This window comes from Peromyscus eremicus, chromosome 7 (assembly GCF_949786415.1).
Source record: "Peromyscus eremicus chromosome 7, PerEre_H2_v1, whole genome shotgun sequence".
NCBI lineage: Eukaryota > Metazoa > Chordata > Mammalia > Rodentia > Cricetidae > Peromyscus > Peromyscus eremicus.
The window spans coordinates 60,814,572-60,841,820 of NC_081422.1; the positions used below are offsets into that span (position 1 = coordinate 60,814,572).

Below are 27,249 nucleotides of genomic sequence, written 5' to 3' on the forward strand. Positions count from 1 at the left end.
CGGCCAATTTGCCATCGTGAAGAAGTGCCGGGAGAAGAGCACAGGGCTGGAGTATGCAGCCAAGTTCATCAAGAAGAGGCAGAGCCGGGCCAGCCGTCGGGGCGTGTGCCGGGAGGAAATCGAGCGGGAGGTGAGCATCCTGCGGCAGGTGCTGCACCCCAACATCATCACGCTGCACGACGTCTATGAGAACCGCACCGACGTGGTGCTCATCCTCGAGCTGTGAGTGGGGCCCCAGGACCCATGATGGGGGGGGCGTAGGGTGGGCAGCAGAGATAGGTCAGGGTGGTGGAAGCCCTGGCCACAGGCCCCCAGGGCGACCAAAGCTCAGCCCAGAGGAGATGCAGTTAGTGGTAGGCAGTTTCCCTCTGCCTCGGTTATCCCATCCTTTTCCTAAAATGGGGCCAAAGGAGGGATGAGCTTGCCAAGTGGCAAGGATAGCGAGGGATGGCCTAACCCTTACTTGCATTGGGTCTTGGAGATCAAAGAAACCAGAGTTTCTGGCTTATTTCTTGGCCAGAGGAGCATTTATGAGGGTGAGAAGGAACAGAGGGTAGTGTGGGTAGCAGATGCTGTCAGAGAGGGGTCTGTCTTAAAGAGAGGAAGATGAACATCCTTTCAGCTCTTCCAGAACACTTCTCTAGCCCTTCCCTGGGGAAAATCCACTACACTGGCACTGTGTTCAACACTTGCGTTATCACAGTGGTAGCTGTCTTTTTTACCCACTAGACCGCCTCTCTGGTCAATAGCTACTGTTTAAAGAGCCCAGCTATGCCCCTGCATTGGCAAGGTGTCTAGCGTTTGTCATCGTGCTCAGTCCTGGCTTTAGGGAGTCTTACTAACTCAGAAAGGTGATTTTATATTCATTCCGTTTACCTTACTTCATAGTGATACAACCACAGAGACTCTTAGGATACCCATTTTACAGATCAGAACACCAAGAAGTCAACATCCTGTCGCTGGGAAGTGGCAAGGCTGAGACTGCCATCTAAACAGCTTGTTCAGATAGCCATGCACACGACGAGGTGGTACAGCCTTGTGATGGCCTTGCTGGGAGGGACTTCACGGTGGTTGGTGGAATTTACTTAGGTGACACTAAGACTCCAGCTTGGTTGGCCACTCTGATGTCCTCCTGAATGAGTCCCCATGGAATGAGCAAGTGGGGCCTGGTGGGCAGTAGAGTCACAAGTGACAATAGCCTTATCCAGCCAATCAGCAAGACCCCATGATAAGAGTATTCTGAGCCTCATGAGCATGTAGTACATATCTGTCAATCAGCAGAGAAGTGGGGTGTCTGCCCCAGAAATTCTTGATTTTGTGACTGTGGGCAAGTCACCTGTGAACCAGGAAGTCTCCTTAACCTGCCTCCAGATTGAATGGATCACCTGACATTTGAGATTGCTCTAATCTGAGACTTACCTGCACATTGGCAAGATAGAAATTTATCTAGCAGAAGGGAATTTGCATCCTCTCACGTTTGGCTCTTGAATTATCAACCTCCGTGTTGAACTGCATGGAGTTGCCCATGCTCTCGCCTTCTCTAGGGTCTGGTGTCCTCTGTGTTTCACCCATGGACCCCTTGGTAAAATGAACTAGTTATTGTCTGTGCCTCCTTGACCCAGACAGGAGCCTGATGAAGACCACCTTCTTCTTACCCAGGGATGGTCAGTCACATGGACACTCCACATGGTGTGCACCAAGGCGAAAGGTCACTGGTTAGCATCCTGATTCCCAGCAGATAGTGACAAGCCCATCTTCCTGGGAAGGCCAGAGTCACTTCTTTAAATGGCTATTTATTATCACCCCCTTTCGTCCCAAACCCCACAGGAACTGCAGGGAACGGATCTGTAATTCTCCTGTCCAAACACAGCTACTTTGTTTCTCCGTGATTCCTCTCAATCTTTATTGCTTTGTATATAATTTTACAATTTCCTGTTCTACTTTTTCTCTCCAACTAACAAAATTCCATATATAGCCCTTTTTTCCATTTTAATAACTACATCATGTTTCATTAAATTGCACAGCAGTGTTTCTCTATTGCTGGACATTTGCTTATAATTTTACAGCTGTTACCTATTCCAAATTTTACTGGCAAAAAACTTTCTTCCCAATGTTTTCTCCTTTTCTTTTGAATTAGTTATTTCAGCTGAATCTCCAGGAGTGGAGGGTTAAGTTAAAGGTGGGTAGGTACAGGCTCTTGGTGACTTCACTTCCAAAGGATGCAGGGACTGGGCAGTGTTTCTGTTTGCCTTCAGCCTTGGTGGCCGTGGGTCATTTGTTTAAAAAAGCACCTCTTTCTTTATTCATCTTTATAGTTATAAATCAGTATCTTATGATTTCAATTGGTGTTTCTTTAACTGCTGGGAAAAATGGTCTTCCCTGTTTGTGGAACCCTAGCGTTTGGGGTATAAGATGCTTCTGCCTTATCTCCAGTTCTCCCAACCAGGGCTCACGATCAGCCAGTATTTATACGTGCGAGCGGTCATCTTGTGAGTGCAGGTGCACCATGGGTAATATCAGTCCCCACGCAGGTGCTCCCGGACTTGCCATGTTTGTTGAGTTCTAGCTGCCCGGTTTCTGTCTCCTCCTCCACTTCCAGGTTGCCTCGTTGTGGTTGGGATGTCTAGCTGAGGAACCCTAAGGGTTTATGAAATTAGAAAAGAGCCAAGTTTTCAAAGACCGTGCTCAGACCACGCTTGCTGGGCTCCAAGGAGGATTTCCTAAAGGAGGAGGACTTCTGGGGAGGGGAGGACTTCCCAGGGGAGAGGAGGACATCCTGGGGAGGACTTCCTAGAGGAGGAATTCTGAAGGTTTTTGCTTGGACTTGGTGACTTTTGTGGACTGATCAGAAGTTTTTGGCATTTGAGTCCTCACTGGGCAGTAGGCTTGCCCAGGGGTTGGTTGTAAGTGTTACTGTCCTCTTGTTCATTTTCAGAACTTGTTCATTCATCAGTGTTTTTCTCACACAGCATCTCCCTACTGTGGTTCAGGCTGGTCTAGACCTCATGACGCTCCTGGCTCAGCCTATGAAGTACTGCGTTGACAGATGTGTGGGTTTATAGATGTGTGTCACCACATGTGTATAATGTGTGTGTGTGCACATGTATGTGTTCACTATATGTACACATGCATGCATGTGCCTCTGTGTGTGGAGGCCAGAGGAGAACATCCAGTGTCCTGCGACACCGTTCTCTGCCTTATTTCCTCGAAACAGGTTCTCTCCCTGAAACTGGAGTTGGGCTGGCAGCCAGAAGACCCCACTGAACCCCCTGTTCCTGCTCTGCACAGCACTAGGGTTACAAGTGTGCATGACTACACCCAGCTTTTTACTTGGGTCCTGAGGATTTGAACTCAGGTCCTCATGTTTGCAGAACCATCGCTCTTACCCGTGGAGTCATTTCCCCAGCCCCTTACTTGCAGTTTTAATGGTCACTGTTCCCAGTGCCCTCTTTAGCAGCTGTTGTCTGGTCTGGTGCTTCCTTTAATGTCTGCTAAAGGGGCTGGCACTAGAAGACATGCCAAGCCCTGACTCCTGTTCCTTTCAGCTATCTTTAGCCCATCTGTGGCCATAGAAGCCCCTGCTTCTGGTCATGGCAGTTGAAAGGAGGATTAGGAAGGATTTTGTTGTCTAAGTTGACTTCTGTATGGCACTAAGACTACAATCAATATCTGAGTAGCTGAACTCATGTCATATTTGGAGAATGTTCCTTTGCAGCTCTAAATGCCCTGGGTCCTCCTGGGCTCTAGGATGGCAGCGAGTGATACCCTGGCAAGTGCTCCTAGGTGTTGCTGATGCTTCCTAGTGTCCTAGGCCCAGCAACTGTGGCAACATTGTTTCTCCTTGTGCAGGTCATTTATACACATTTATGCACATTCTCCTTGTGCAGGTCATTTATACACTGTTGCTCCCTTGGGAGAGGGGGTGAGAAGGCACAGCGTCAACAGCACAGACACTGGGAGTCAGTTGAAGGCAAACAACAAACTTGTTTATTCAATAACGGGGAAGGCTTATATACCCTCCTCCCAGCACCCAGTCTCTGTCCCAATCTGGTGGCATTGCATGGTCGTCCCCCATTGGCTGGGTATGATCAAGAACTTGGACAATGATCAGGAACTCTGACAGCGCCTGTTGCTAGGTCCTCAGGCCGACTTCAGGTTGGCTCATAAGGAAGTATGTTATGTGCATGCCTTGGCAACTGGTCTGAGCCAATTTCCTCGACCCTATGGGCCTGTCCTACTACAGTACACATTATCAGAAGGACTCTGGAAAATATTTCACCAGGTGTACCAACCTGCAAGGGAGAAGGGGTTGACCCTGAGAACACTCTCACAGAAGAGAGCAGCCGGACTCTTAGCCTTTGCTTTACATATTAAAGCTGGAGATATTTGATTTGGGGTGTGAGCTAAAGAAGCTTGGAAGGAGCCGGGTGGTGGTGGCACAAGCCTTTAATCTCAGCCCTGGGGAGGCAGAAACAGGCAGATCTCTGGGAGTTTGAGGCTAGTCCCTGTGGAAGAGGAAGAGGAGGAGGAGGAAGCAGCTTGGGAGGAGATGGGAAATGACCCAGGACAGAGGTCTTAGACCTGAGAGGCTTTTGGGTAAAAACTATGTTACCAGGTTTGTAGTGACCTTGATGTGTCCTCATTTCCAGAGTAACTTGGGCTTCCTGATGTGGAGAAAGCAAGGTGAAAGGGTCCCATGGTGATCTGGCTTTAAGTCCTGGTTTTGTCACTCACTAGCTGTGTGACCCAGGGCGAGTCACTTGCTCTCTTTGACCCCCGTTTCCTCCTATGACCAATGGGGTTAGAGAAGTAATCTGCGTTCCTCCAGGTAGGTGTGAGGGTCAAGTGAGAGAATATTCAGGAAGGCGTAGTGTAGGAATGGTGAACTCTAAATAAACTTTTTTGAGACCTCCTCCAGCTGTATCCCTGCAGTGACACTGTACCTAGTTTTTACTTCAAGGACTTATCAAGGGCCTCCCGGCACTGATCCAGCCTTGAGTCAGGAGTCCTCCCAGCCTGAGGTGTCCAGGAGACATCTTTTCTCACTCTTGTTTCAAGAAGAAAAGCTGACGTCCTGGAACTTGCACATTGCCCATCCCAAGGTTAAGGTTGTGGAAGGACTGGGCCTCCACCCTAGCCTGGGGAAGAGACTCAAAGTGACCCTTGCAGCAACTGTGAGGTTCCAGTGGGGACAGGATGCTAGATGATGTCACTGTGAGACACAGAAAATGCTGTGTGTGCTAGACTCCTCCCCAGCACCCAGTCAGCCCCTGAGGGCCACACCCAGCTCACCCTGAGCAGAGAGGGCCTGCAGTGTGCACAGCAGATTCACTCCATGAGTAACTGTGTCCCCTTCCCCCGACCTTAAACACTAGTCCTGTTTCTGTCATAAAAGTACCCCAACAGAAGCAATTTGAGGGAGGACGGGTTTACTTTGGCTCCTTTTTTGAGGGTGTAGTCCGTCACGGCAGGAAAGGCACGCTGGTCAGGTTGCAACCTTAGCCACAAATCAGAGAATGTCAGCGCATAGCTCGCTTTCTCTTTTTTATCCAGTCCAATAGAATTGAATATTGACCATGTGTAGTTCTAAATTTTCCAGTAGCCACATTAAATAAATAAAAAGTAATAGGTGAACTAATTTTATTGAGCCCAACACATACTGACTTTATTATGTAGCCAGTGTGAAGTTATTGAGTAATATATATATATATATATATATATATATATATATATATATATATAAATTCTAAGTCTACATAAGCTGATGTGGATTTGACATTTAGAGTGCAGATCCACTTGTAGGTAATGCACTGACTGGTTAAAGTGCACAGCAGTTCTATCTAAACAGTAAACTTGTGCTTAGTGAAGAAATTTTATTCTGCATCAGTTTTTGTGTTAAAATTAAATTAGATAAAAAATTCAGTTCCTTAGCCACATTAGCCATATTTCAAGTGCTCAGTAGCCACACATGTTTAGTGGCCAAATATCATTGAGCAGACTCCATAGAGAGGGCTAGCGAGGCGGCTTGAACAAATCGAGCACTTGTCCGCAGGCCGGCATTCCCCTGCACTCTTATGGAGGTGTGGAAAACGCTGGAAAGGGCCAGTCCTGTAGTTTTTTACATATTATTTTATGAAGTATTATGTGTAAGTTAAGGACCATGTCTAGATTATCTTGAGCGCATGAAGAAGGCACATTTCATGAAAAGCAAAGACAGGAAGCTCTAGGGGCCATTTTGCCCAATCTGCTCTTTTTTAGGAGACACCAGGTCACAGCCAGGCAGGGCTAGCATTTATTCCTCTTTGTCGTCTGTTTCAGTCCTGTTCAGACTGTGACATTCACCCCCCTTACCCCCAAATTAACGTCATCCTCTCATGTAAAATATGTCTATACTATCCTAAGAGGCTGGAAAAGTCTTAACTGATTTCAGCATTAGAATTTAAACCCCGATGACGCGCCAGGCATGGTGGCCTTTAGTCTCAGCACTCGGGAGGCAGAGGCAGGTAGATAGATATTTATGAGCTTGAAACCAACCTAGTCTACAGAGTGAGTTCTAGGCCAGCCAGAGCTACAAAGCAAGACCCCTTCTTAAAAAAAGAAAACAAGCAAACAAACAAAAGCCAATGTCTGGGAGAGCACCTCTAAGTCAGTTATGGGTGGGTGATTCGTTCTGAGGTCAATTAGTGGAAATGGGAGCATCACACAAGCATTGTGGTTTTAAAATTCAGTGTGTGGTAGGCACAGTATAGATCTTTCTATCCCAAAGGAGCAAATTAGGAAAGGAAAAAATGAGTGACAGGTCTTGAGTCAGCAAGACCTCACAGCTTTAGAATCATTTTGGCCATACTATTTTGTCTTTCAGGCCGACTAGGGCACCCACAGATCCTGCATAACAGCTTTGAGTAACCCTGCCCCTGTCTTTGCTGGGAGCAGCCCACACCATAGCCCTCACAGGTTGGAGTCGCCTGACTGTGGCTCTTCCAGACTAGAATGGTTCACACACCTGTGGGCCTACTGGTCTGGAGTCTCCGGGGAACCCCATTCCCATGGCCTGCTGGGTATTACTGTAGTGAGCACGCTCTGCATTGGCCTCCACCCACACCACAGTTCTCTTTCCAGGGGCCACCAAACTCTGAGGCATCCTTTGAAATCCAGGTGGAAGTAGCCACACCCCCACAGCTTTGCTTGGCACAGAGCAATTGTCAGGAGCCGGTGGGAGCCACACCTGGTGTGACTGATGTGCATGGTGTTAGAGTTCTGGAAGCAAAGGCCTCCGTATGAACCAGTGCTGGGCAGTGGTGGGACTCTTCCCTTGAGAGGGTTCTGTCCTCCGGGCCCTGAATGTGGCCTTCTCATGGGAGTGGAGCTCTTTCCCTCCGTGAAGTCTAAGATGACTTGAAATCATTATCTCATTGTCTTGGACAATAGGCCCTTTATACAGCTGACTAATCTCCTGCATTGTCTGGATGAATAACACCTGGCCTCCCTAGGGATAGGCGATCCATGTAAATCTCCTTATCAAGCAAGCCTCAGGCACACCTGTGTTCCCTCCTCCACAGATTTTTCTCATTTTTTTTCTTCCCAGTAGGAACAGTCTGGAAAAAACTTCCAACTTTTATGTTTTCCTATTTATTCTAACTAATAATTCTATTTTTAAATACTGCTCTTTGGGCCAGTGAGATTGCTCAGTGAGTAAGGGTGCCTGCCACCAAGCCTGATGACCTGAGTTTGATCCCTGGGACCCATGTGGTGGGAACCACCACCTGCAAGTTGTACACACACACACACACACACACACACACATACACACACACACACACACACACACACACACAAAAGTACGCACACATAGACACACACAGACAGACACACATGCATACATACTACATTTTAAAAAAATTATCCTCTTCCTTTACATTTCACTGTGTCAAGAGGAACCAGACCATGTAATCCAGCACGGTGCCTAGACATTTTCTCAGCTAGATGTCCAATCTTATCACTCACAATTCGACCTTCCATAGATACTAGCACATAAACAAAATTTGTTGGGGCATATTCGATCACACTGTGAGCCCCAAGTTTGCATTTGCGTTAATTAAATAAAATTAACCTTGGGTCAGGAGGCTTCATTAGCAACTAGCTGACAGAAAGTAATCATAGAGCCTTAGAGGGCATCCGGGAGAGATAGAGAGACACAGGAAGTAGAAGAGAGGGATTTGGAGTGGCGCAGCTTTTTCTGGTTTGGCCAAGCGGAAGCAGGGGGTCGTCCATTGATGCCAGGAAGGAGAGAAAATTAGCTAGTAGCTACTAAGCCTTTCAGAGCTCACAGGTTGTCACCCCAGCCTTTGAATCTCGAGGTTTTGTGGGGTTTTTGTTTGTTTGTTTTTTTGAGACAGGGTTTCTCTGTGTAGCTTTGCACCTTTCCTGGAACTCACTTGGTAGCTCAGGCTGGCCTCGAACTCGCAGAGATCCTCCTGGCTCTGTCTCCCGAGTGCTGGGATTAAAGGCGTGCGCCACCACCGCCCGGCTTGACTCTCGAGTCTTATTCCTAATTAGAACGATAGAGATTTAGTTAAAGCTACTTTTAACAGCAGCGACAGAGCCTGTGCATGCAGGAGCAGAATTGTCACTAGACTGCGGCCTGAGAGGCCAGGTTGCTGCCAGAGAAGCAGGCCTTGACTTCAGAGTTGCAGTTGCTGACTGAGATAGCAGTAGATTAAGGCGCAGACACTGTGTTGAAGTTAAAACAACACAAATTCAGTGAAATTTCTCTGCTGTTTCAGTAAAGAATGGTCTCTGTTTTATCGACTGATGCTGTGTCCTCAGTTCCAGGTGCAGTCCTCATCAGAACGGTGGTGCCCTCTGTATTTATCAGGATTCTGTTCAGAACCACTCTGATGCTTTCAGGGTGTTGACACTCCCCTCCTCTTATTCTCTGCCCTCCCCTCCACAGAACCATTCCCTGCAGTTTATTGATGACATTGAAACTTATTCCAGCAGGCATTTTATAACTCCTCTGGCCTCAGGGCCTCTTACTTCTGAAGCCACCTCCATATTTTTAGTGTGTGTTTGTTGGTTGGTTGGTCAGTTATCACCCCACTCAATACAAACGTCCTGTGTTAGGTTCTTCAATTAGCTATATAACAAAATACCATAAACTGGGTGGCTTATCAAAACAGAAGTTTATTTCTTAGACTTCTCAAGGCTGGGAGATTCAAGAGCAAGACACCAGGAGACTTGTCTGGGGAGAACTTGCTTCTTAGATAGTGGTCTTCCTGGATAAATGAAAGGTTTCTGGGGTTCATGGGAAACACAGGTACCTGGATATCCTGTAGTCAAGGGGCAGGAGTTAGTCTGAGAGCCAACCAACCTCTTAAAGAACCTGGATCTAAACGGGGAATCGTGGTGCATGCCTTTAATCCCAGCACTGGGGAGGCAGAGGCAGGAGGATCTTTGTGAGTTTGAAGCCAGCCTGGTCTACAGAGAGAGTTCCAGGACAGCCAGGGCTGTTTAGAAAACAAAGTTTCCCAGTACCAAGGGAAACACTGGGGCAGACTGTCCTTTTGGGTAGGAGAATTATTGGAAGAATTATTAGTGCCATAGATAGACAGGTAGACATGCCAAGGGTTTTGAAGAGAGTTTGGGCCCCCAGGGCTAAGTGATCTCTTCTGTAGGTCCCAGAGGGGACAGAGTGATCCCATACTACATAGTTGAGAAGTAGCCCATCGTACATGCTTGCGACCAGGCTGCCACCGATTCCCGGGTGGAAGGGGAAGGGCAAAGATTTGGTCCTTTGGTTACTATGTGTGTCTGTCATATGGGTTGTGCTGCTGGCAGCCCCTGATTATAAAGCTTCTCTTGGGAAGTGAGGATCCTAGGCTCCCAGACAGCCGTGGCAGGGCACCTGTTGTCTCTTTTATGGTGGCTGTTAGGGTAGAGACAGGAAGAAGTCTGAGTGACTGCTAGCCCAGACCTACCAGTTATGACCTCAGCAATTGCAAGGTCTTTATCTCATCCCAGTTTACCTTTGCTTCATTTCGTTTTTGTCCTTTTTGAGTTAGAGTCTTACTCTGTATCCCTGGCTAGGCTGGAAGTGGCTGTATAGACTGGGCTGGCCTCACGTTGGGGACAATCCTCCTCCTGCTCTTGTCCTTCAAGTCCTTGAGACGGACTGGGGGTGTGTAATTTTAATTATTACACACACCACACTTCACACAATATTTGTAAGTTACAGAAGAGCTAAGCCAAGAAAAACATGCTCTATAGGATCCATAGGATCCTTCTCTGTAGCTCTGGCTGTCTTGGAACACGCAGAGGTCTGCCTGCCTCCATCTCCTAAGTTCTGGGATTAAAGGTATGTGCCCCCAACCAAGCCTGGCTAAACTGTAGGATTTTAAAAGACAGTGCAGAGCTATGCCAGGACTGTGGGCCTGGCTCAGTGAGTAACATGCTTGCTGCATAATCATGAAGATCAGGTTCGAATCCACAGCTCCCACATAGAAGCTCCACATCTCTAATCACTGGGGAAGAAGAGATGAGAACAGCTTGCTGGAATCAAGTCTAGCTGAATCCATGAGCTCTCACTGAACCAGAGAGAGGCCTTGTCCTAAAATATAAGGCAGAGAGCACTTGAGACAGACACTTGACATCAACCTCTTGCTCCTACATGCATGTGTACACAAACATACACACATCCAGAATGACGTGTAAAGGGTCAGTACAAACAAAATACTCCCAGAGATCAGACACTAGGTCTGGAGAGCTTCCAAGTGGCAGTCCCAGAGCAGGGGAAGTCATGCTTACTTGAGTCCAGGACAGTTAGAATTTGTTACTTGGTGATCTACAGGGCAAAGGCACATTGGAGGGGTCCATGACTGTGGTGGGATGGTGTGCCATGCTGCAGTCTGTGGTTCCTCCATTCATAAATCTGGGGTGAGGGGAGTGTGTCATTCATTGGTCTGATGGGTGCAATGAACTCTTGAGATAATTTTTATTAACACAGATAATTCACTCACCACTGTCTGCCTTCTGGGTGTACCGGGAAAGGGTATTTGTTCATATGGACAAACAAGATACCAAGTCAGGGGCTGGGAAGATGGTTCAGCAGGTAAAGGGGCTTGCTGCCAAGACTGACAGCCCAAGTTCAATCCCTGGAACAAACACAGTTGGAAGTAGAGGACTGCCGCCAGCAAGTTGTCCTCTGACTTCCGCCTGCATGCCATGGCATGCATGCCCCAACCTCACCAACTAACTCACTAGCTAGACGCCACGTCATTGTACCTTATAAGGCATTAATACCCAAAATGGAGGGGCTGAGGATGAACTGCTGCTCTATCTAAGATGTAATTCAGGGCAGGGCACAGCCTGCTCTTTACAGGGAAAGGGTAATATCCGGAGTAATGAGGGACCTGGGCCTAGAGCACTAGCAGAGGTCTTTCTGGGAACACGCTGATAGTGATTCTTGACTCTGAGGTTCAACAGAAAGCATACAGAAGCAAAGCCAATATTTGATGCCGTTTAGACCCAGGCTAGCTCCAGGCAGGGCAAGGGGGATTCTATTTTCCAGAGAATCTTAGGCAGGTGTAGGCCCTGCACCCATCACCCAGGCCTCATGACATGAAAAACTAACTGGGCCTGGCCCTCCCCGCCGGTGTCTTCCAGGGTGTCCGGAGGAGAACTGTTCGATTTCCTGGCCCAGAAGGAGTCATTAAGTGAGGAGGAGGCCACCAGCTTCATTAAGCAGATCCTGGACGGGGTGAACTACCTTCACACAAAGAAAATCGCCCACTTTGATCTCAAGGTCAGTAAGGGGAATAAAACAAAAGAAGTGTTTAGGAAGAAGGGACCCTGTCCCCTTGTCATCCATAGGAAGGGTCACAGGCCCACTCATCACCTTCAACCCCAAATCCTGACCTTGGGGGCACCCGGTGGAGGGTGGTGGTGAATAGCCTGTTAGAAGGATCCACCTCGGTTCACTTTTCCTTTCAGCCCATGGGGGCTGACAAAAGATGCCCTTTGATCAACTAGAAACACTGTATCTCTTCCAGAGAGTAGATGAGGCGTAGTTAAAAACAAAACAAAGCCAGCCAGGAGAAACTTGAAGCAAAACCCATTTCACAAGAGGAAACTGATTGACAAGGAAGAGCTAAGTCATGAGTGGGCCGGACAAGCAGGATTTGCAGAATTGCTGAGCTTGGCTGACACTCTAGACCCAGCACAGCGTGGCCTTCTGTCTCCTCACCAGAGATTATAGATCTTGGAGCCCAAGGACCATTGGCTGCCTGCTCCTGCCTCACCCCAAACAGCCATAAGATTGCTTCCAGGGCCCACTGATCATTTGTGGTAACTGGTGTTCAGGGTCGGGAAAGTTCATCGTGACCGCATAGAACTGCGTAGAGTATGACTGTGGCCGAGGCAGAGGGATTGACTCTCTGAGTGAGCTCTGGAACATGCACTGATGGGTCTCTGCAGGGAGCTGACTCATGGAAGTCCCTCAACTCACGTGCAGACTCCTGTTTCTGGGAGAACACATCCACTGTTAGTTGTCATGACTTCTTTATTTGCTTTTGAGTCATGGTCTTATGTAGCCCAGGCTGGCCTTGAACTCTTGATTCTCCTGCCCCTGCTTCCCGTGTGCTGGGCTTATTCGGATGCACCACCACACCTGCCTGTCTAATCAGTCCTCTCTGCAGAAAGCCTCGTGCTCTTTTGTGTACTGGGCTTCGCTCCTCCTCTTGAGGAGATTGATGCAGGAAACAGATAAAAAAGATAATCATTCTAAGAGTGTGACAGAGGGAAGCACCGGGGAGCTGGTGAGACTGAAGGGCAGACCTCTGACTGATCCTGAAGTGATCAGAGAGGAATGCCTGGAAAACCTGGCACTTGAATTTTCTAAAGAATCGACAGAGGGAAAGGATCGTGTGTCCAGGTGTCCATGATCACAGTAACAGCACAATGCATTCAATGAAACACAGGAAAAGGAAGTGTGTTCACAACTGGGGAAGAGCCTGGGAAGAGGGCAGGAGGAGTTGAGAGACACCCACGGTGAGCTGAGGAGGTGCCCTTTACCCTTTGCCCCTTGCCCTTTACGCAGAGAGGTGAAGGGGGCCAGGTTAGCAGGCATCTATTTCAGCTGGCTTCCTTCTGGCTGGGAAGATGGATGGAATGGAGCCGGCTGGGCAGCTGGGGGCCCGGCAGTGATTACATGAGGTATGCAGTAATTCAGGGGTCAACCTCAGAATTGCTTAGGTGCCTAGTTTCATGTGAAGGTTAGGGTGAGGCCACATCTACACTGACACCAAGTTCTGGTTTGAGGAACTGACCCAGAGAGAATGTGACATGCACACAGTCTTACGGCAGCCATCCCAGGGGGCGGGTTCAGTTCCCATGTCCCAGTTCTTATTCTAGCATGGTCCCCCTCCTGATGCCAGTTGTCACAGTGTTTTGAATTACTTCTCCTGAAGATGTCTTACAGAGTCCCCTCAGTTGTCACCAAATAAAAATAAAAATCGGGGCCCAGCGGAGGGTGGGACTGGGCAAGCTTTTGAACAGCGGGGAGGTGATACAGCAGGCAGGTAATGGTCTACCTGGATTGCTTCTGTGTCTCTTTCCTAGTAGCACCATGCGCACTTAACTTATTTTCTTGGGTCTTTACTGGCTCCTGGACACTGCCTCCAAATGGGCTCCTCTTGTCTTTTCTCTGGAGGCTGATAGAAGTGGGAGGATTTGCTGTGGGGAAGGGGAGCCTGGGTTGGAGTCGGCCATGTCGGACTTTATACCTCATTCCGCCATACCCCGGAAGGCACCTGAACCTTGGTTTTTCAGCCCTGTTGCAGAGAGTACCACCTACCTGGCAGAGCTGACAGAAGAGGGAAGCAGTGTGAAGTGATGCATACAGATGTGTGTTGCATGCTGTTATTGTTATCTCTCTTCCCAGAAGAGTGGAAAAGAAAACACAACTCCTATTACAATGTTTTGGGCTCTGTTAGACTAGGAAAACAAACCCTGGTAATGCGGTTCTTACACTGCTCTGCAAGAGCTGAGACTTCTTGTTGTGGGGTGGCTGATGGGGCTATTTCTAGCTCTCAGGCTCAGCCTGGACATTTTCCATGGCCTAGAGACAGCCTGAGTTTACCCTGGTACATATAGGGTAAGCATGCTGCTAAGCTAAGCCCACTCATGGCCATGCATCCTCGGGGTATACAGACTCTGAACTTTCTGATTCCCCCTTCTCATGGGTACCTTGGCCTAGGTCCAGATAGGCAACTTGGGGGAATGATGTGTACCAGGACCACAAACAGATTTTCCTCATGGTTGGGAGACAGCTCCCGTACCTAGAGTGTAGCTTTGTGTGCCACTGGACTGGAATTTTCCACTATCTTCACAGGATACAGCCAGCTGGTAGCCTAGAAGAGGTTTCTTGGTTCCATGTTGCTTCCTACCATCTAAAATTCACATATTCCTCTTAGTTTTCCTTTTCTGTGAAGAGCTTCTGTTTCCCCCGACTTGCCCATGTTCTTTTACTCCTCAAGAAGAAAGCCTGGCCTCCCTAGGACACAGCCACCATGCCATCTCCATGCTCCATCCCTTACCTCTTTCCAGCTGGAAGGAGCCATGGCCGAGGAGGGTCAGCTGTCTGGCTGCCTTTGTGATATGAATGACCTCCTGGGAAGCTGTCTTAGGAGCGACTGAAGGGAGAAAGGGTTTATTTCAGCTCACAGCTAAGGGACCAGTCCACCATGAAGTCGGAGCAGTGGAGCTTGAAGCAGCTGGGCTTTGCAGGTAGTCAGGAAGCAGAGAGGGAATGAACCCAGGCTCATGCTTAGCTGACTTTCTCCATGCTATAGGGTCCTGGATCCCCTTTTCAGGAAGGGTCCCATCCATGATAAATAGAGGTCTTTCCACGCCCATTAACATGAAGATAAGCCAGCAGCTGTGGCACATGCCTTTAATCCCAGCAGAGCCAGGAGGATCTCTGTGAGTTCGAGGCCAGCTTGGTCTATAGAGTGAGATCCAGGACAGGCACCAAAACTACACAGAGAAACCCTGTCTCAAACAACAACAAAAAACAACCATGAAGATAATCCTCCACATCATGCCCACAGGCCCGTCTTCCAGGAAGTTCTAGAGACCATGAGTGTGTGTTGCAGCCTCTCTGCTTCCTTTCCCCTTCCCAGGGCCTTCCTGCTCCTCCTCTAAGACCCCAGCAGGAATTTGCTTTCCTCTGGAAAGCCCCTGCTATTTGACAGAAGTATAACTGAGAATTAACCAGCCCCTTTGCTTCTATTCCCAGTGTGCAAACTTCTGCAGGGAGCATTGATCTTTTCATTTTTAAACTTTCATTGATTCTCTGTGGATTTCACATCACGCATTCTGATCCCACCTATCTCCCCGTCCCCTCACATCCACTCTCTACCCTTGCAACCTCTCCCCCAAATAAAAACTAAATTTAAAAGAAAAACCAAAAAAACCAAACAAAACAATGAGACAAAACCAACCAACTAACCAATCAAAGAAGAATCCTGTCCTGGAAGCTGTGGTGTGGCCCTTTGAGTCACACAGTTTACCCTTTAGTCCATTTATCTTTACTTGCAAGTCTTCATTGCAATGAGTCATTGGTCTGGTTCGAGGCCTCTAGTTTCTGCTATATCACCAGTAATGGGCTGTCCCTGGGGTTCCTCGTGGATTTCCTGCTGTTGTCCTGTGCCGTAAAGATCTTGCCGTTTTAGAGCTATAGGTTCGTCCCCTTCACATGCTCTAACAGTTCATAGATGAGGTGGATAATGGGGTGGGCCCACTCATAGCCCTGGTTCTGGGCCTGGGTGGTAGCTGGGTTGGTCAGCCCGCCAGCTTTCCCTCATGGTCACTACCCAGGCGAGCTCTCCAGCCCTGCCCCGGCTAGCTCACCCACTGCAGCCTGCAGCAAGGGGTGGGGCCAGTTCTCCTGCTCTCAGGTCCTCAGATCTGGGTCACACTCATATCACCAGGGCCAGCTCTGCTGCTTTGCCCAGGCAAGGTGCAAGGCTCTCTGGGAGCACTGATCTTTATGAATCACTTTCTGTGGCGTGGTGCCTGGCATAGTAAGAGTCACTGGGCGCTGAACAAATGAAGGAGCAAATGAATGAATGCCTTAGTGACAAGCAAGTGTGCTCATGAATGTTCAGCACCTAGCAGCTAGTTCACCAGAATGCACGTTTATTGAGGACCTACTGTAACACAGGGGGAAAGCAATTAAACAGTGTGACGCAGCCCCTGCCTTCCAGGAGCCTAATGTCTTCGGGGAGATGGATGCGGTGAGTCTTGGTGAAGAGGCCATCTGCAATAAAACCTAATAGGTCCTCACTAACCATGCCCACTTCCAAGGAGTGAGCTCTCTGCCTCGGGCAGAGTGGAGATCATTTCGGCACATATTGTAAACTGGACACAGATTTGGTAGGCTAGAATGGAAGAGTAAGAGGTATTCCCCTTGGGAGGGACGTGGCCGACGGCCTGTTGGTATCAGCGACCATCAGCCAGGCTATCCATGGGTCAGGTCACCAGGAAATAGGCCTTAGAAACCTCACCTTTGTACATGGTCTCAGTACAAATAGCGACTTCTAGAAGGCGTTTATATGCGGTCTTGGTGCGGTTTCTCCCCTGAGCCTTTCCACCAACCAAATCCAGCCTGAGAACTCTGAAATAAACGGAGGGGCCCCAGACTGATGGTATATTAAGCAAAAATAATAAACCATGAGAAATGACTAAAATTTTATGTAATCCAGAAGCTCAAAACTCTGAGGAGGCTTTTAATTATTATGAACACTAGTAAGAGGGTAAACTCCAGAGCAAGGACTCCCCCAAAATCTAAGCTTCCAAGCTCCTCTATGCCCAGAATCATCCTTAGTGCTGTCTTTATGGTCATGGTGTAATAGAGACTGCTGGTCGAGCTTCCCTTAGGGTGATAATGGTTAACACTTTAAAGACATAGTACTTTCTAGAATGCAGCATGCTTACACCTTTTTCCTCATTTGATCCTCATGGCAGCAGAAGGTGATGTCATGTTTTTACACACCAAACAGTTGAGATTCAGAGAGATTAAGTAGCATGCCCAGGACCACACAAGTATCAGATGACAGAGTGGCACTTGCTATTCATGCAGTTAATCCAGGCTCTGGGCTGGGCTACACACTTTGTTTTGTGTTTCTGAGACAGGGTCTCATGTAGGCCAGGCCGGCTTCAAACTTGCTGTATAACCAAAAATGGCTACATATACTCGGTCTTCCTGCCTCTGCCTCCCAAGTGACGAGCATGTGCCACCATCCACGGCTTCTAATCTTATTCTTGACAGGGTTAGTTTCCTATCTGGTTATATCATTTTCTTTTTCTAAGATTTTAGTCTCATTTAAAAACTGGACATTACTAGTTGGTATCGAGTGTGCATGCACTGGAGAGTGAGTAACTGGTCATGGGTTATGGGTACAGGAATGCCGAGAGAGAAAGAACTGTTCTTCAGTCTGCTAGGGCCAACATGTGCCCCATCTTTCAGTTGAGCAAAAATGTTGTCCCCTCTCCTGTGCCCATTTCCTTTCCTGGCATGTTAGGGGGCTCAGAGGTGTCTGGCTCCCCCCCCCCCCCCGCTGTGTATAGCCCTCTACCTGAGCCCAGACTCACATGGTTTCTTTGAAGTCCCATCGCAGCCTACCAGGAGCCCCAATGCTGCTGCAGCAGATCTCAGTAGGAATGGAAGACTCTTGATTCTAGACGCAGCTAAAGAGAGTGGGAGAAGCAGGAAGACCTGGACTAAAGCTGGCTACACATTAGTCGTGTGGCCTTGAATAACTTGGCTAACTTTATTATATATACCTCAGTTGCCTTGTCTGGAAAACTCCAGCACTAGCCTGCTCTTCTGAGATTCTGCAGTGTTGTTTTTGTGTGTTTGGGTTTGGTTTTAGGTGTTTCTTCCCTCCCTCCCTCCCTCCCTCCCTCCCTCCCTCCCTCCCTCCCTCCCTCCCTTCCTTCCTTCCTCCTCCTCCTTCCCCCCTCTCTCTCTCACTCTCTGTCTCTCTTTCTGAGACAGGGTATCATATTGGACAGCCTTAAACTCCCAGCAGTCCTTCTGCCTCTGCTTCTGAGGGTTAGGATGACATCGATGAGCCACCACACTAGGCCCTACGCAGGAGTGTTTTTCTGACATTGAGTTCTCTAGGGAAATGTATGTATATCCACAATTACTATACACATGCACGTATTACAATACATATGTACATATACTGTCAATTTTATTGATATGAAGGTTTATGGCACACACTTTACAAATGGAATAAGTATGTAATTTTTATTGTAAATCCCAGATAGCAGATTGATTTTCATGTAACTTATAGCATTCCCTTGGCTCTTGCCAGACTCTTGTACATGGTCGTAGCCAACAAATGAGTACAGTTTGACAGGAGTGTAAGTTGATACCGTCTATGTTCAGTGAGGTGAAAATGAGACAAATCATAGGGAAATTTACGTATTTAGCAAATGACCTGAGCAATTTTTCTACTGAATTTAGACATTAATTTTTGACTATCAGACGTATAGTTGATTTTCTGTACTGTTCACAAAGCAGTTCCTATAGACATGGTATCCTCTTATGTTTGATCGCATTATTAAGCAATTTTCATAACTTTTAATAATCTAGAGTTAAAAAGACAATAGATTGGGATGGAGAGGTGACTTAGCAGTTGAGAGCACTGACTACTGTTCTGGAGGACCTCGGCTTGCTTCCCAGCACCCACATAGTGACTCACGACCATTTTTAACTCCAGTCCCAGGGGACCCTTCGCCCTCTTCTGGTCACTGTGGGCACTGCAAGCCATGGTACACAGTCAAGCAGGCAAATGCCCATAAAATAAACAAATCTATTTAAGAAGAAGAAGAAGAAAAGGAGAAGGAGGAAGAGGATGAGGGGGCAGAGAGAGAGGAGGGGGAGGAGGAGGAGGAAGGAGAGAAGAAGAGTTGAGGGCTGACTTGTAGTTTCAGTTTTTGTGGTAAATATATGCACCATGGCCAATTTCAGTGGCATGCTGCTGTCTCTTACTGCCATGGGGTAGACAGATACAAAAGTGGGAGTAACTGAAATAGACTAGACAATACTCAATTATAGTTCTATAAAAGATAAATTATGAGTCTTAACTATTTCTAGTTTTTAACTCAATTTATTTAAGTTTCAGTTTTTGGTAAATATTAGCAATCACAAAATTCCTATCCAATTCTCTGAGACCTGGTAAACAAAGGTACTCATGAGCAAGATAGTGCCAAATTCAGTGCTATGGTGGTAGCCGTGATGGAGTAATAGTGACAGCTGGCATTCATTGAGCACTTATTATATGAAGGTTAAAAGTAAAATTAAAAGAATGGTGATGTACCAATGGTAATAGGACTGGGGATATGGAGTTCACTGGGGGAACGCTTGCTCTGTGTGCATGAGTTCCCAGGTTTGACACCGAGCACAGCTGGGGGGAATGGTGATACCATATGAGGTTCTTTTCTGGTTCTCTGCATGTGTCTCTCATGTTATCCATGCAGCAGGCTACACCATAGAAAACAGAGGTTACTAGGAAGCTCCTAGGACTTCACTGTGCCTCCTTAACTGTCATGGGGATGGTGGTGCACACCTTTAATCCCAGCACTCAGGAAGCAGAGGCAGGCAGATCTCTGAGTTTGAGGCCAGCCTGGTTTACAGAGAGAGTTCCGGGACAGCTAGGACTACACAGAGAAGCCTTGTCTTTAAAACAAACAAACAAACAAACAAACAACAACAACAAAACAAAACAAAAACCTAACCTAGCCATATTAATTTTCTCATTTGGCTGATGAACCAGCGAAAGCTCATGTAAGGGAGTGGCCTGCTAAGGTCACAGCACAGGTCGGAAACAGAACACAATTCTGTGTCTGTCTGATGCCAGAGTCACCCCTGGTGACAAATGCTGAGCACTCACTCACAAAGAGTCACTGTGATTCTTTGCAGAGCTTGTTTTACAACACTGACTATGAGCCCCACTCCTGGAGTAGAAGTTAATTAATCTGGTCATCTTAATATGGTCCCCAGGGAATTCTGAGAAGCAACTGGCCCCTGAATCATAGGAGGCCCCCAAACAGCATGGAACTCAGAATATTAGCGCTCAGGTCAGATTCTTCATTGCTTAGACAGAGGTAGTAGCCAGTCTGACCTCATCTAGTGGCTCCACAGATCTGCTGAGGAATAAATACAGAGAGCCCGTAATGAGTGCTGGTTGTCATGTGGTCCTAGCTTGCATGGCCTCTAGTAGAGTTAGAGAGTCAGGTGTGGTAGTGGACCTGTTATCCCAGCACTTTAAAGGCATAGGTCAGAGGACTACCAACCAGGTCTCCACAGCAGTAGTGAATCTTTACCTCTCTTCCTCCCCAGCAGAGCAGAGATAGAATAGGCAGTGACCTTTCCTGCTTTTCTCAACAGAGGACAAGAGGTCAGAGCCACATGGTGGCCCCTCTTCTGGTGAGCGGGTGGAGGCTGTGGCTTGGCAAATCTAAGGGCAGCTGAGTTAGGCCCTTCCCTAAGCCACAGCAGTGGCTCTTCTGGGAAAAGCAGGGAACTGGGGTGGCACACTGGCTGAGACACCAGAGCCAGCTGGAAATGCCCACTCTGCCGGCAGGCTGGGGTGATCCCAAGGACATGGTTGCATCAGTTAGAGGAAGAGAGGCATCTTAGGAGTAGGAAGCACACAGGCTGTATCCTCAGCTCCAGCCCCTACTTGGCAGAGACACCTCGGGTAAACCCTTGATCTCTTTTGCCTTGGTTTCTTCATCTGTGTGGCCTGAATCCTGGCAGGACTGGCCTCATACGGTGGAGATCAGGTGAGCTGAGTGTGCGGGCCTCGTAAACGGTCAAGTGCTATGAGTTATTTTTCTGTACATTATACATGCTGGCTAGATGCTCTGAGGAGCACTAGGAACGTGTGTTATCTCTTTATTAATGCAGTGGGGGAAGCAAGACTCATTTTCAGGAAGCCAAGCACGGTGGCTCATCCCTGTCATTCTTAGTGCGCAGCAGGCTGAGGCAGGATCACTGAGTGTTCCAGGCTAGCTTCGTCTACAGAGTGAGATCCTATCTCAAAAAGCAAATCCAAACAATAACAGCAACAAGGGACTTACTCCCGGAATGCTTGGGCACAGTGGAGATGACCTGGGGAGGGGAGAGGGCTGGGCTGGGCTGCAGATTCGGGTGATGACTCCTGGGAGAGGCAGGACTTGAGTGATACCTGGAAAGATGGCAGATGATCATGTCCTCATCCTAAGAGGGAGAGAATCAACCAGATGGTCACAGTGCTGAGGATAATGGCCATGGGTCACCTTGGGCATCATGTTTGACCCTCTTAGAAAGCCTCCAGAGTAACCATTCTCAACTTGTGGGTCATGACTCCTTTGGGGGTTGAACGATCCTTTCACAGGGGTCATCTAAGACCACCAGAAGACACAGATATCTATATTATGATTCATAATGGTAGCAAAATTACAGTTGTCAAGTAGTGATGAAAATAATTTTTATGGTTGGAGGTCACCACACCATGAGGAACTGTATTAAAGGGTTGCAGCATTAGGAAGGTGGAGAAACCTCTGCTCTAGAGGTAGCTTTCGTTATTATCCCGAATTTGTAGCTGAGAGAAGTGTCAGGTGTCTTGCTCAGTGTCAGGCTGCTGTTCACGGCCGAATGGCGCCTGAGCCCAGATTCCAAGGCCTGTGCTGTTAGCCGTTATCCGCACTGATTCTCTGAAAATGGGCAGTGTGAGAAGTACTGGGTAACTGTTCGTTTATTCATTTGCTTACTTGTAACCAATAACTGAACACCTACTATGAGGCTTGCCACTCTTGGATGCCAGAGATGGCTGTAAGAGGCAAAGCCCCCGACTTGCCCCTCCTGGGGCAGTGTGGGCAGGACATGTAAGGAAGTGATTATCGTTGTCCTGGTGGTGCTCTGCCAGAGGCCTGTGTAATCATCACACAGGCCCTTGGGTGGGAAGTGGTGGTGTGCTGGAGAGATGGGCCACAGACTGTGTGGGTGTTGAGCTTGGGCAGCTATTAGAATGGGAGTGCCTGGCAGAATAAACTGCTGGTCGGGGCAGAGGAGGCAGGGGGATGAAGTCGATGCTGAGCTGGCAGTGGGGTCGGGGCCCAGGAAGTCTTTGAATGGCAGACAGAATGGGCATTGGCTACACTGGAGGCTTGTGGGTCAGGGTTGCCTATGATTCGTCCTGCTTTCTCAGGTTGCCCAGAGGTCTCTGACCAATTTGGGGTTGGGCTTGGATTGCTCCTGAAGTTTTCTTTTTTTTTTTTTTTTTTTTTTTGGTTTTTCGAGACAGGGTTTCTCTGTGTAGCTTTGTGCCTTTCCTGGGACTCACTTGGTAGTCCAGGCTGGCCTCGAACTCACAGAGATCCGCCTGGCTCTGCCTCCCGAGTGCTGGGATTAAAGGCGTGCGCCACCACCGCCCGGCTTGCTCCTGAAGTTTTCTTGTCCTCATAGCACAAGCCCAGCTGGGCCTCAGCCTCACCCAGCAGCAGGCAGGCCACATGAGGCATCCGGGGACTCACTACACTTGAGCTCTGCCCCTTGTTCTCTGACCTTGGCAGCTTAGCTTCTTGACCTCTCTGGGCTTCCATGCAACATGGCTGACTAAATGACCTCTGAGATCCCTTGTGGCCCCAACATGTACCCACTTATAGATAAGAGAGAGAGGCCCCCAAAAGGACCAAGGACTTTTGCCCATGTTTCGTATTTTCAGTGGCAGAGCTGAGAGGTGAACCGAGACCTGCCTGACACCAAGCCCTTGTGTTTTGCACTTTACTGCATAGTTCCTGAGGTTGCCTCCATCCTGTCTCAACCGCTGGGCGTGCTGCACTGGTCCCAAGTAACGTAGGTCCCCCTTGGAGGACCAGCTTCCAGTTGGTACCACGATAGGCATCGTTAGCAGAATCTACTAGGACATAAGGGGGCATGTTGACTTCTCCCAGGGTGCCTGTCGTGTGTGGCAGGCCAAGTTGGGCATGTTTGTTTTGACAGGTGGGGGCAGTTCCACCCCACCCCACCCGCCAGTAGCAGCAGCTCTCTGGATTCTGGGCAGCAGCACCTAAAGAATGTGGAGCCTTCCCCCAGCCGTGCTTTGCAGGTGATGTCAGGTGCGTGGGTTAAGTACCTGGTGGAAGTGAATACCGTTGGAGGAGGATAGATAGGATTGTACTGCCCACAGGGTAGTCTGGCGGGGGCCCAACCTCCTGTGACTACTGCAGCCTGTTCTTCCTTCCTGACCTGAGGCAGAGAGACAGGATCCATTTCGTGTCCAGCAGCAGAAATTTGCCCCAAACTGCTAACCCTGTATCTCAAAGGGCCTTTGGACGACATCGGATGCCTCACTTAGAGTTGAGAGCTGGGTCCAAAGAAAGGAAGTAGTCTGTTTGTTAAGCTCAACACCTTTGCTAGTGGACCTGAAACTGTTTCCCAGGCCCAGGCTTGGGCTCTTTTCTATCACTGTGTTCTATTTGGGGAGGTGGAATCAGAGATCTCAACCTGGGGAACTGCCAGTTTGCCAGATCCCAGGCTACCTTTCAGACCATACCTTAGCCCTGTTAACAGCTCTCTGGGCAGCCCGGCTCTCTAGCACTCCTAGTGGTGGCCAGAGGGCTTACAGCAGGCAGAGAAGGGTGGAAAACCTGACTGGAATTCTTTCACTGCATTTACGAGACTGTTAATGGAATATGCTGCAGATAGGAGAGACCACGCCAGGAACCTTGAATTGAGTTGACTTTCCCTAGGGAAAAGGCCACCTACCTAGGAAAGTGTCATTATAGATGAGAGACAGCCTACAGTGAGGACCGCTGGTAAGCACCGTTGGCTGTGGAGGATTAGAGCCTTGAAAATAAGGGAGAAAAAGGAACAGGGTCATGGGCATGGCCTGGAAAAGTGTGGAGAAGAGTAGCAGAGACTTTCAGGCAAAAGTAGCAGTTACAGCTCGGGAGAGTGTCTTTTTCAGGGATGCAGCCCGGGGAGGCTGCTCAGTCTCCAGTAGATGGTTCCACATCCGTGCCCACACAGGAGAGGTAAATGAACTCAGTGAAGGTGTTTGGGGGTGGGGGTGGGTGAGGGGTGGGCTTGACCAAAACCTTATATGCATGTATTAATATTAAATAAAATATTGAAAAAGAATAGAGCTGCATCTGAATGGACCAGAGCTGATCTGAAGTGCCTCAGGTAGTGGTACCCACCCCGTGGGGAATGAAGAGTAGGTCCAGGTGTGGGGTGCCAGGCTGGAAAGGTAAGGGGGGGCTCGGGTGCTGGTGTTGGGATGTGAGTGCCTCAGTCATCAGAATGAGCTTCTTTGGGTCACTGGGACCACTGAAGATATTTAACAAGAGTGGACGATGTGATCTTATTAGGAGCTGGGCTGCCAGGGAAGCTCTCCTGCCATTGTGAGCTGATGGGCCTTGGGGCTAGTCTTATAGTTCTCTAGGCCTCAGTTTCCTGCATCTGTGAAATGGGAAAGCTAGTAGCACCTGCTTCTCAGGGTGGCAGCAAAGATCGTGTTCTCATTGAGATGAGTCTCTGGCCCCTGGAAATGGTCAGGCTGTTACTGGAGGCTGGAGCAGCAGAAGGAAGAAGCCCTGTGAAGACTCCAAGACTTCCCTTGGTGGCCTGGAAGCAGCAATATCATTTGGTGGCAGGGAGCCAATGGCCTTTCTGCACCCAGTCAGGGCAGGTTTGAGCATATAGGGCCATCTAATTCAAGTAGCTCATTGAGTAGCTGGTGAAGTGGGAATAATAAAATAGAATAGAATCCCCATCCTAGCCAATCCCAGGACTTGGGAGGCAGAGGCAGGAGGATCTCTGTCTACAGAGCTAGTTTTTTTTTAAAAAAAAATCCCAGTCCTTACCACCCAGCAGAATATTCCTGCAGCCCCAAGGCCACCTCCCAGGTTGAACTCCTCAGGCAATGTTTCTTTGTGTATACCAAACTTGGGTCCATCCTCCCAGGACTTCCCATTTTCCATATTTATTTATGTATACATCTCTGTGTATAATGTTTCATATATGCAAGTATCTCTGGAACCTGGCAGAGGGTGTCAGATCCCTTGGAGCTGGAGTCACAAGCTACTGTGACCAGCTTGACATGGGTGCTGAGAACTGAACTCGGTCCCCTGGAAGAGCTCTTACGTGTTGAGCCGTCTCTCCAAGTACTCCTCCGCCCTATTTGGTTTTCTTGTCTGAGATGATGGCACCTAGCTTAGGAGCCCTTGGAGATGTGAAAGCCAGGCTGGGGACATGGTTTGGATGATGATGCTCATCTGCATGGAAGCATCCACAGAAGAATAGGCGTCCTGTGGAGGCAGGCGGACACCTGCTCCAGACACTAGACCACCTGCATTCCGTAGCTCAAGCAGGGAGAGGGATATTTAGTCTAGAGTGTGGGAGCAAGAGCTCTGGGTATGACAGATAAATGCTTAAGTCCCCATGTCCCTTGGCTGATGTCCTGGCTACTTCTTCAGCTAGAAAGGAATAACACTCACTGCTTGAGGCAGTTGAGTGAGGTGTTAAACTATACCATGTGTTTGGTTAGCCCTAGGTCCTGCATATTGCATCGGCTTTCTAAAGGGTGCTTGTCTCCTCTCAGGGAACACTTACTGAGCACTTGGTGACTGCCAGACTCTGTCCGAAGCTCCGGGGAGATGCTAGAAGAAGGCTCTTAGGAAGCTTGAAGCCCGTGGAGGGAGACGGAGAGTGAGAGGGGAGCTCTAGCTTTGGGATGAAGGAAGTACTCTAATGGGGAAGTGCAGGGTGTTGGGGATCTGGAAGGGCAGGGCGTCAGGAAGACCTTTTGGAAGAGACTGGCTATCTTAACTGAAATGTGAATAGACATTGCCAGATTTGGGGAGGGGGCAAAGAGGGGAATTGCTCTAAGCAGTCCTGCTCCAGGCAAGGGCTAGAAATAAGATGGGTAAGAAAATACAGTCTTCTGCCCTTCTTCTAAGCCAGTGGACAGACTATTGCCTCTGTATTGTGAGCTACAGATCTGACTAGATACAAGACCTGGGACTGTCTCTTCTTCTCTCAGGGTAGCACGGCCCTAGAGATCTCAGTCTCAATTCTTTTCTGCCTCATCTCTGCTGCTCTGCCGTCCTGAAGATCTCCAGGTCTAAGGTGTCCATTTCTGTGGTCCATGGCTCCCATTGCATTCACTGTGGTGCTGTGCTGGGTTCTGCTGGGGCGTGGCCTCTCAGCCCAAGAGCCGTCTCAGGCCCAGGAGAAGTTCCTAACAAGGTGGCCAGCGATGTGGGTAGAATAGAGGAGAAACTGCCTGGCGGGGAGGTAATGGCTAGTAGGGAAGATATGTCTCAGTGCAAGGAATAACGCGGTGTTCCTGTGGCAGCCACCACAGTGCTGGGCGGGGGCCACTGGAATGGGGCCACGGGCATGGGTCTTGTCTCCTGACCTCCCCTGCCCTCACACGCCTTCAGCAGAGACGAAAAATCTGATCTGCCTTGGGAAAGGACTTTGACACATTTTCAAAATAAAGTTGAGAGTAATCTCTAGAGGGGAAGAAGAATAAACAAGCTTTAAAAATGCAAAAGGAAACGTGTTATTTAAACAAACCAAAAAAACCAAAAAGAAAATGGAAAAATTACGAGGGAGGGCCTCAACTCCCTTGAGTCAAAGTCTCTAGCTGCTGTGACAGGAGGTCACAGAGACTTCAGGGAACCAGAGACACCTGGTGTATGTGTTGGGGGAGGGGGTGACCAGTCCAGATTACATGTAAATTTAGCTAAGAATTAGGATCATGCTCAGTAGTGTGTCACCATAAGGAATCCACACAGCATTTGGGGAGGGAGGGCATTGCAAGGTCCGAGTTCTCCCTCCAGCTGGGGATAGTTCTGCCAGAGAGTCAGGAGGGAGGGACTGCTGGACTGGAGACAGCAGCCAGATGTCCTAAAAGACCTGAACAAGCAGAGAGGCCTAGGGATGACCAAGATCTGCTCACATTCAGGTAGGGCCTGGGGCATAAGGAATGTCTTCTCGGGAGAGACGGTTTGAGCAAGTCCAGTCAGGAATTTACTGGGAGCAGGAGGGCCAGAAGACCTCCAGGTACAGACACCTGTAAGCAAAGGAGCAAGGTGGGAACTCCTCAGTTCTTACGGCAAGGTGGGAACTCCTCAGTTCTTTTGAGAACGGTGACTTCTGAGCTCTCTAACATCTGTTTATCTGGT

General features: G+C 48.6%; 1 protein-coding gene across 1 annotated transcript in view; it reads left to right on the forward strand.

Moving 5' to 3' along the window:
• The window catches only part of LOC131915636 (death-associated protein kinase 2), a 102,348-nt gene that overhangs the window by 69,390 nt on the left and 5,709 nt on the right, over window positions 1–27,249 (forward strand). The window contains exons 3-4 of the mRNA XM_059269051.1: window positions 1–222; window positions 11,662–11,800. Of these exons, the coding sequence (XP_059125034.1) occupies window positions 1–222; window positions 11,662–11,800 (361 nt within the window). The remainder of the gene's footprint in view (window positions 223–11,661; window positions 11,801–27,249) is intronic.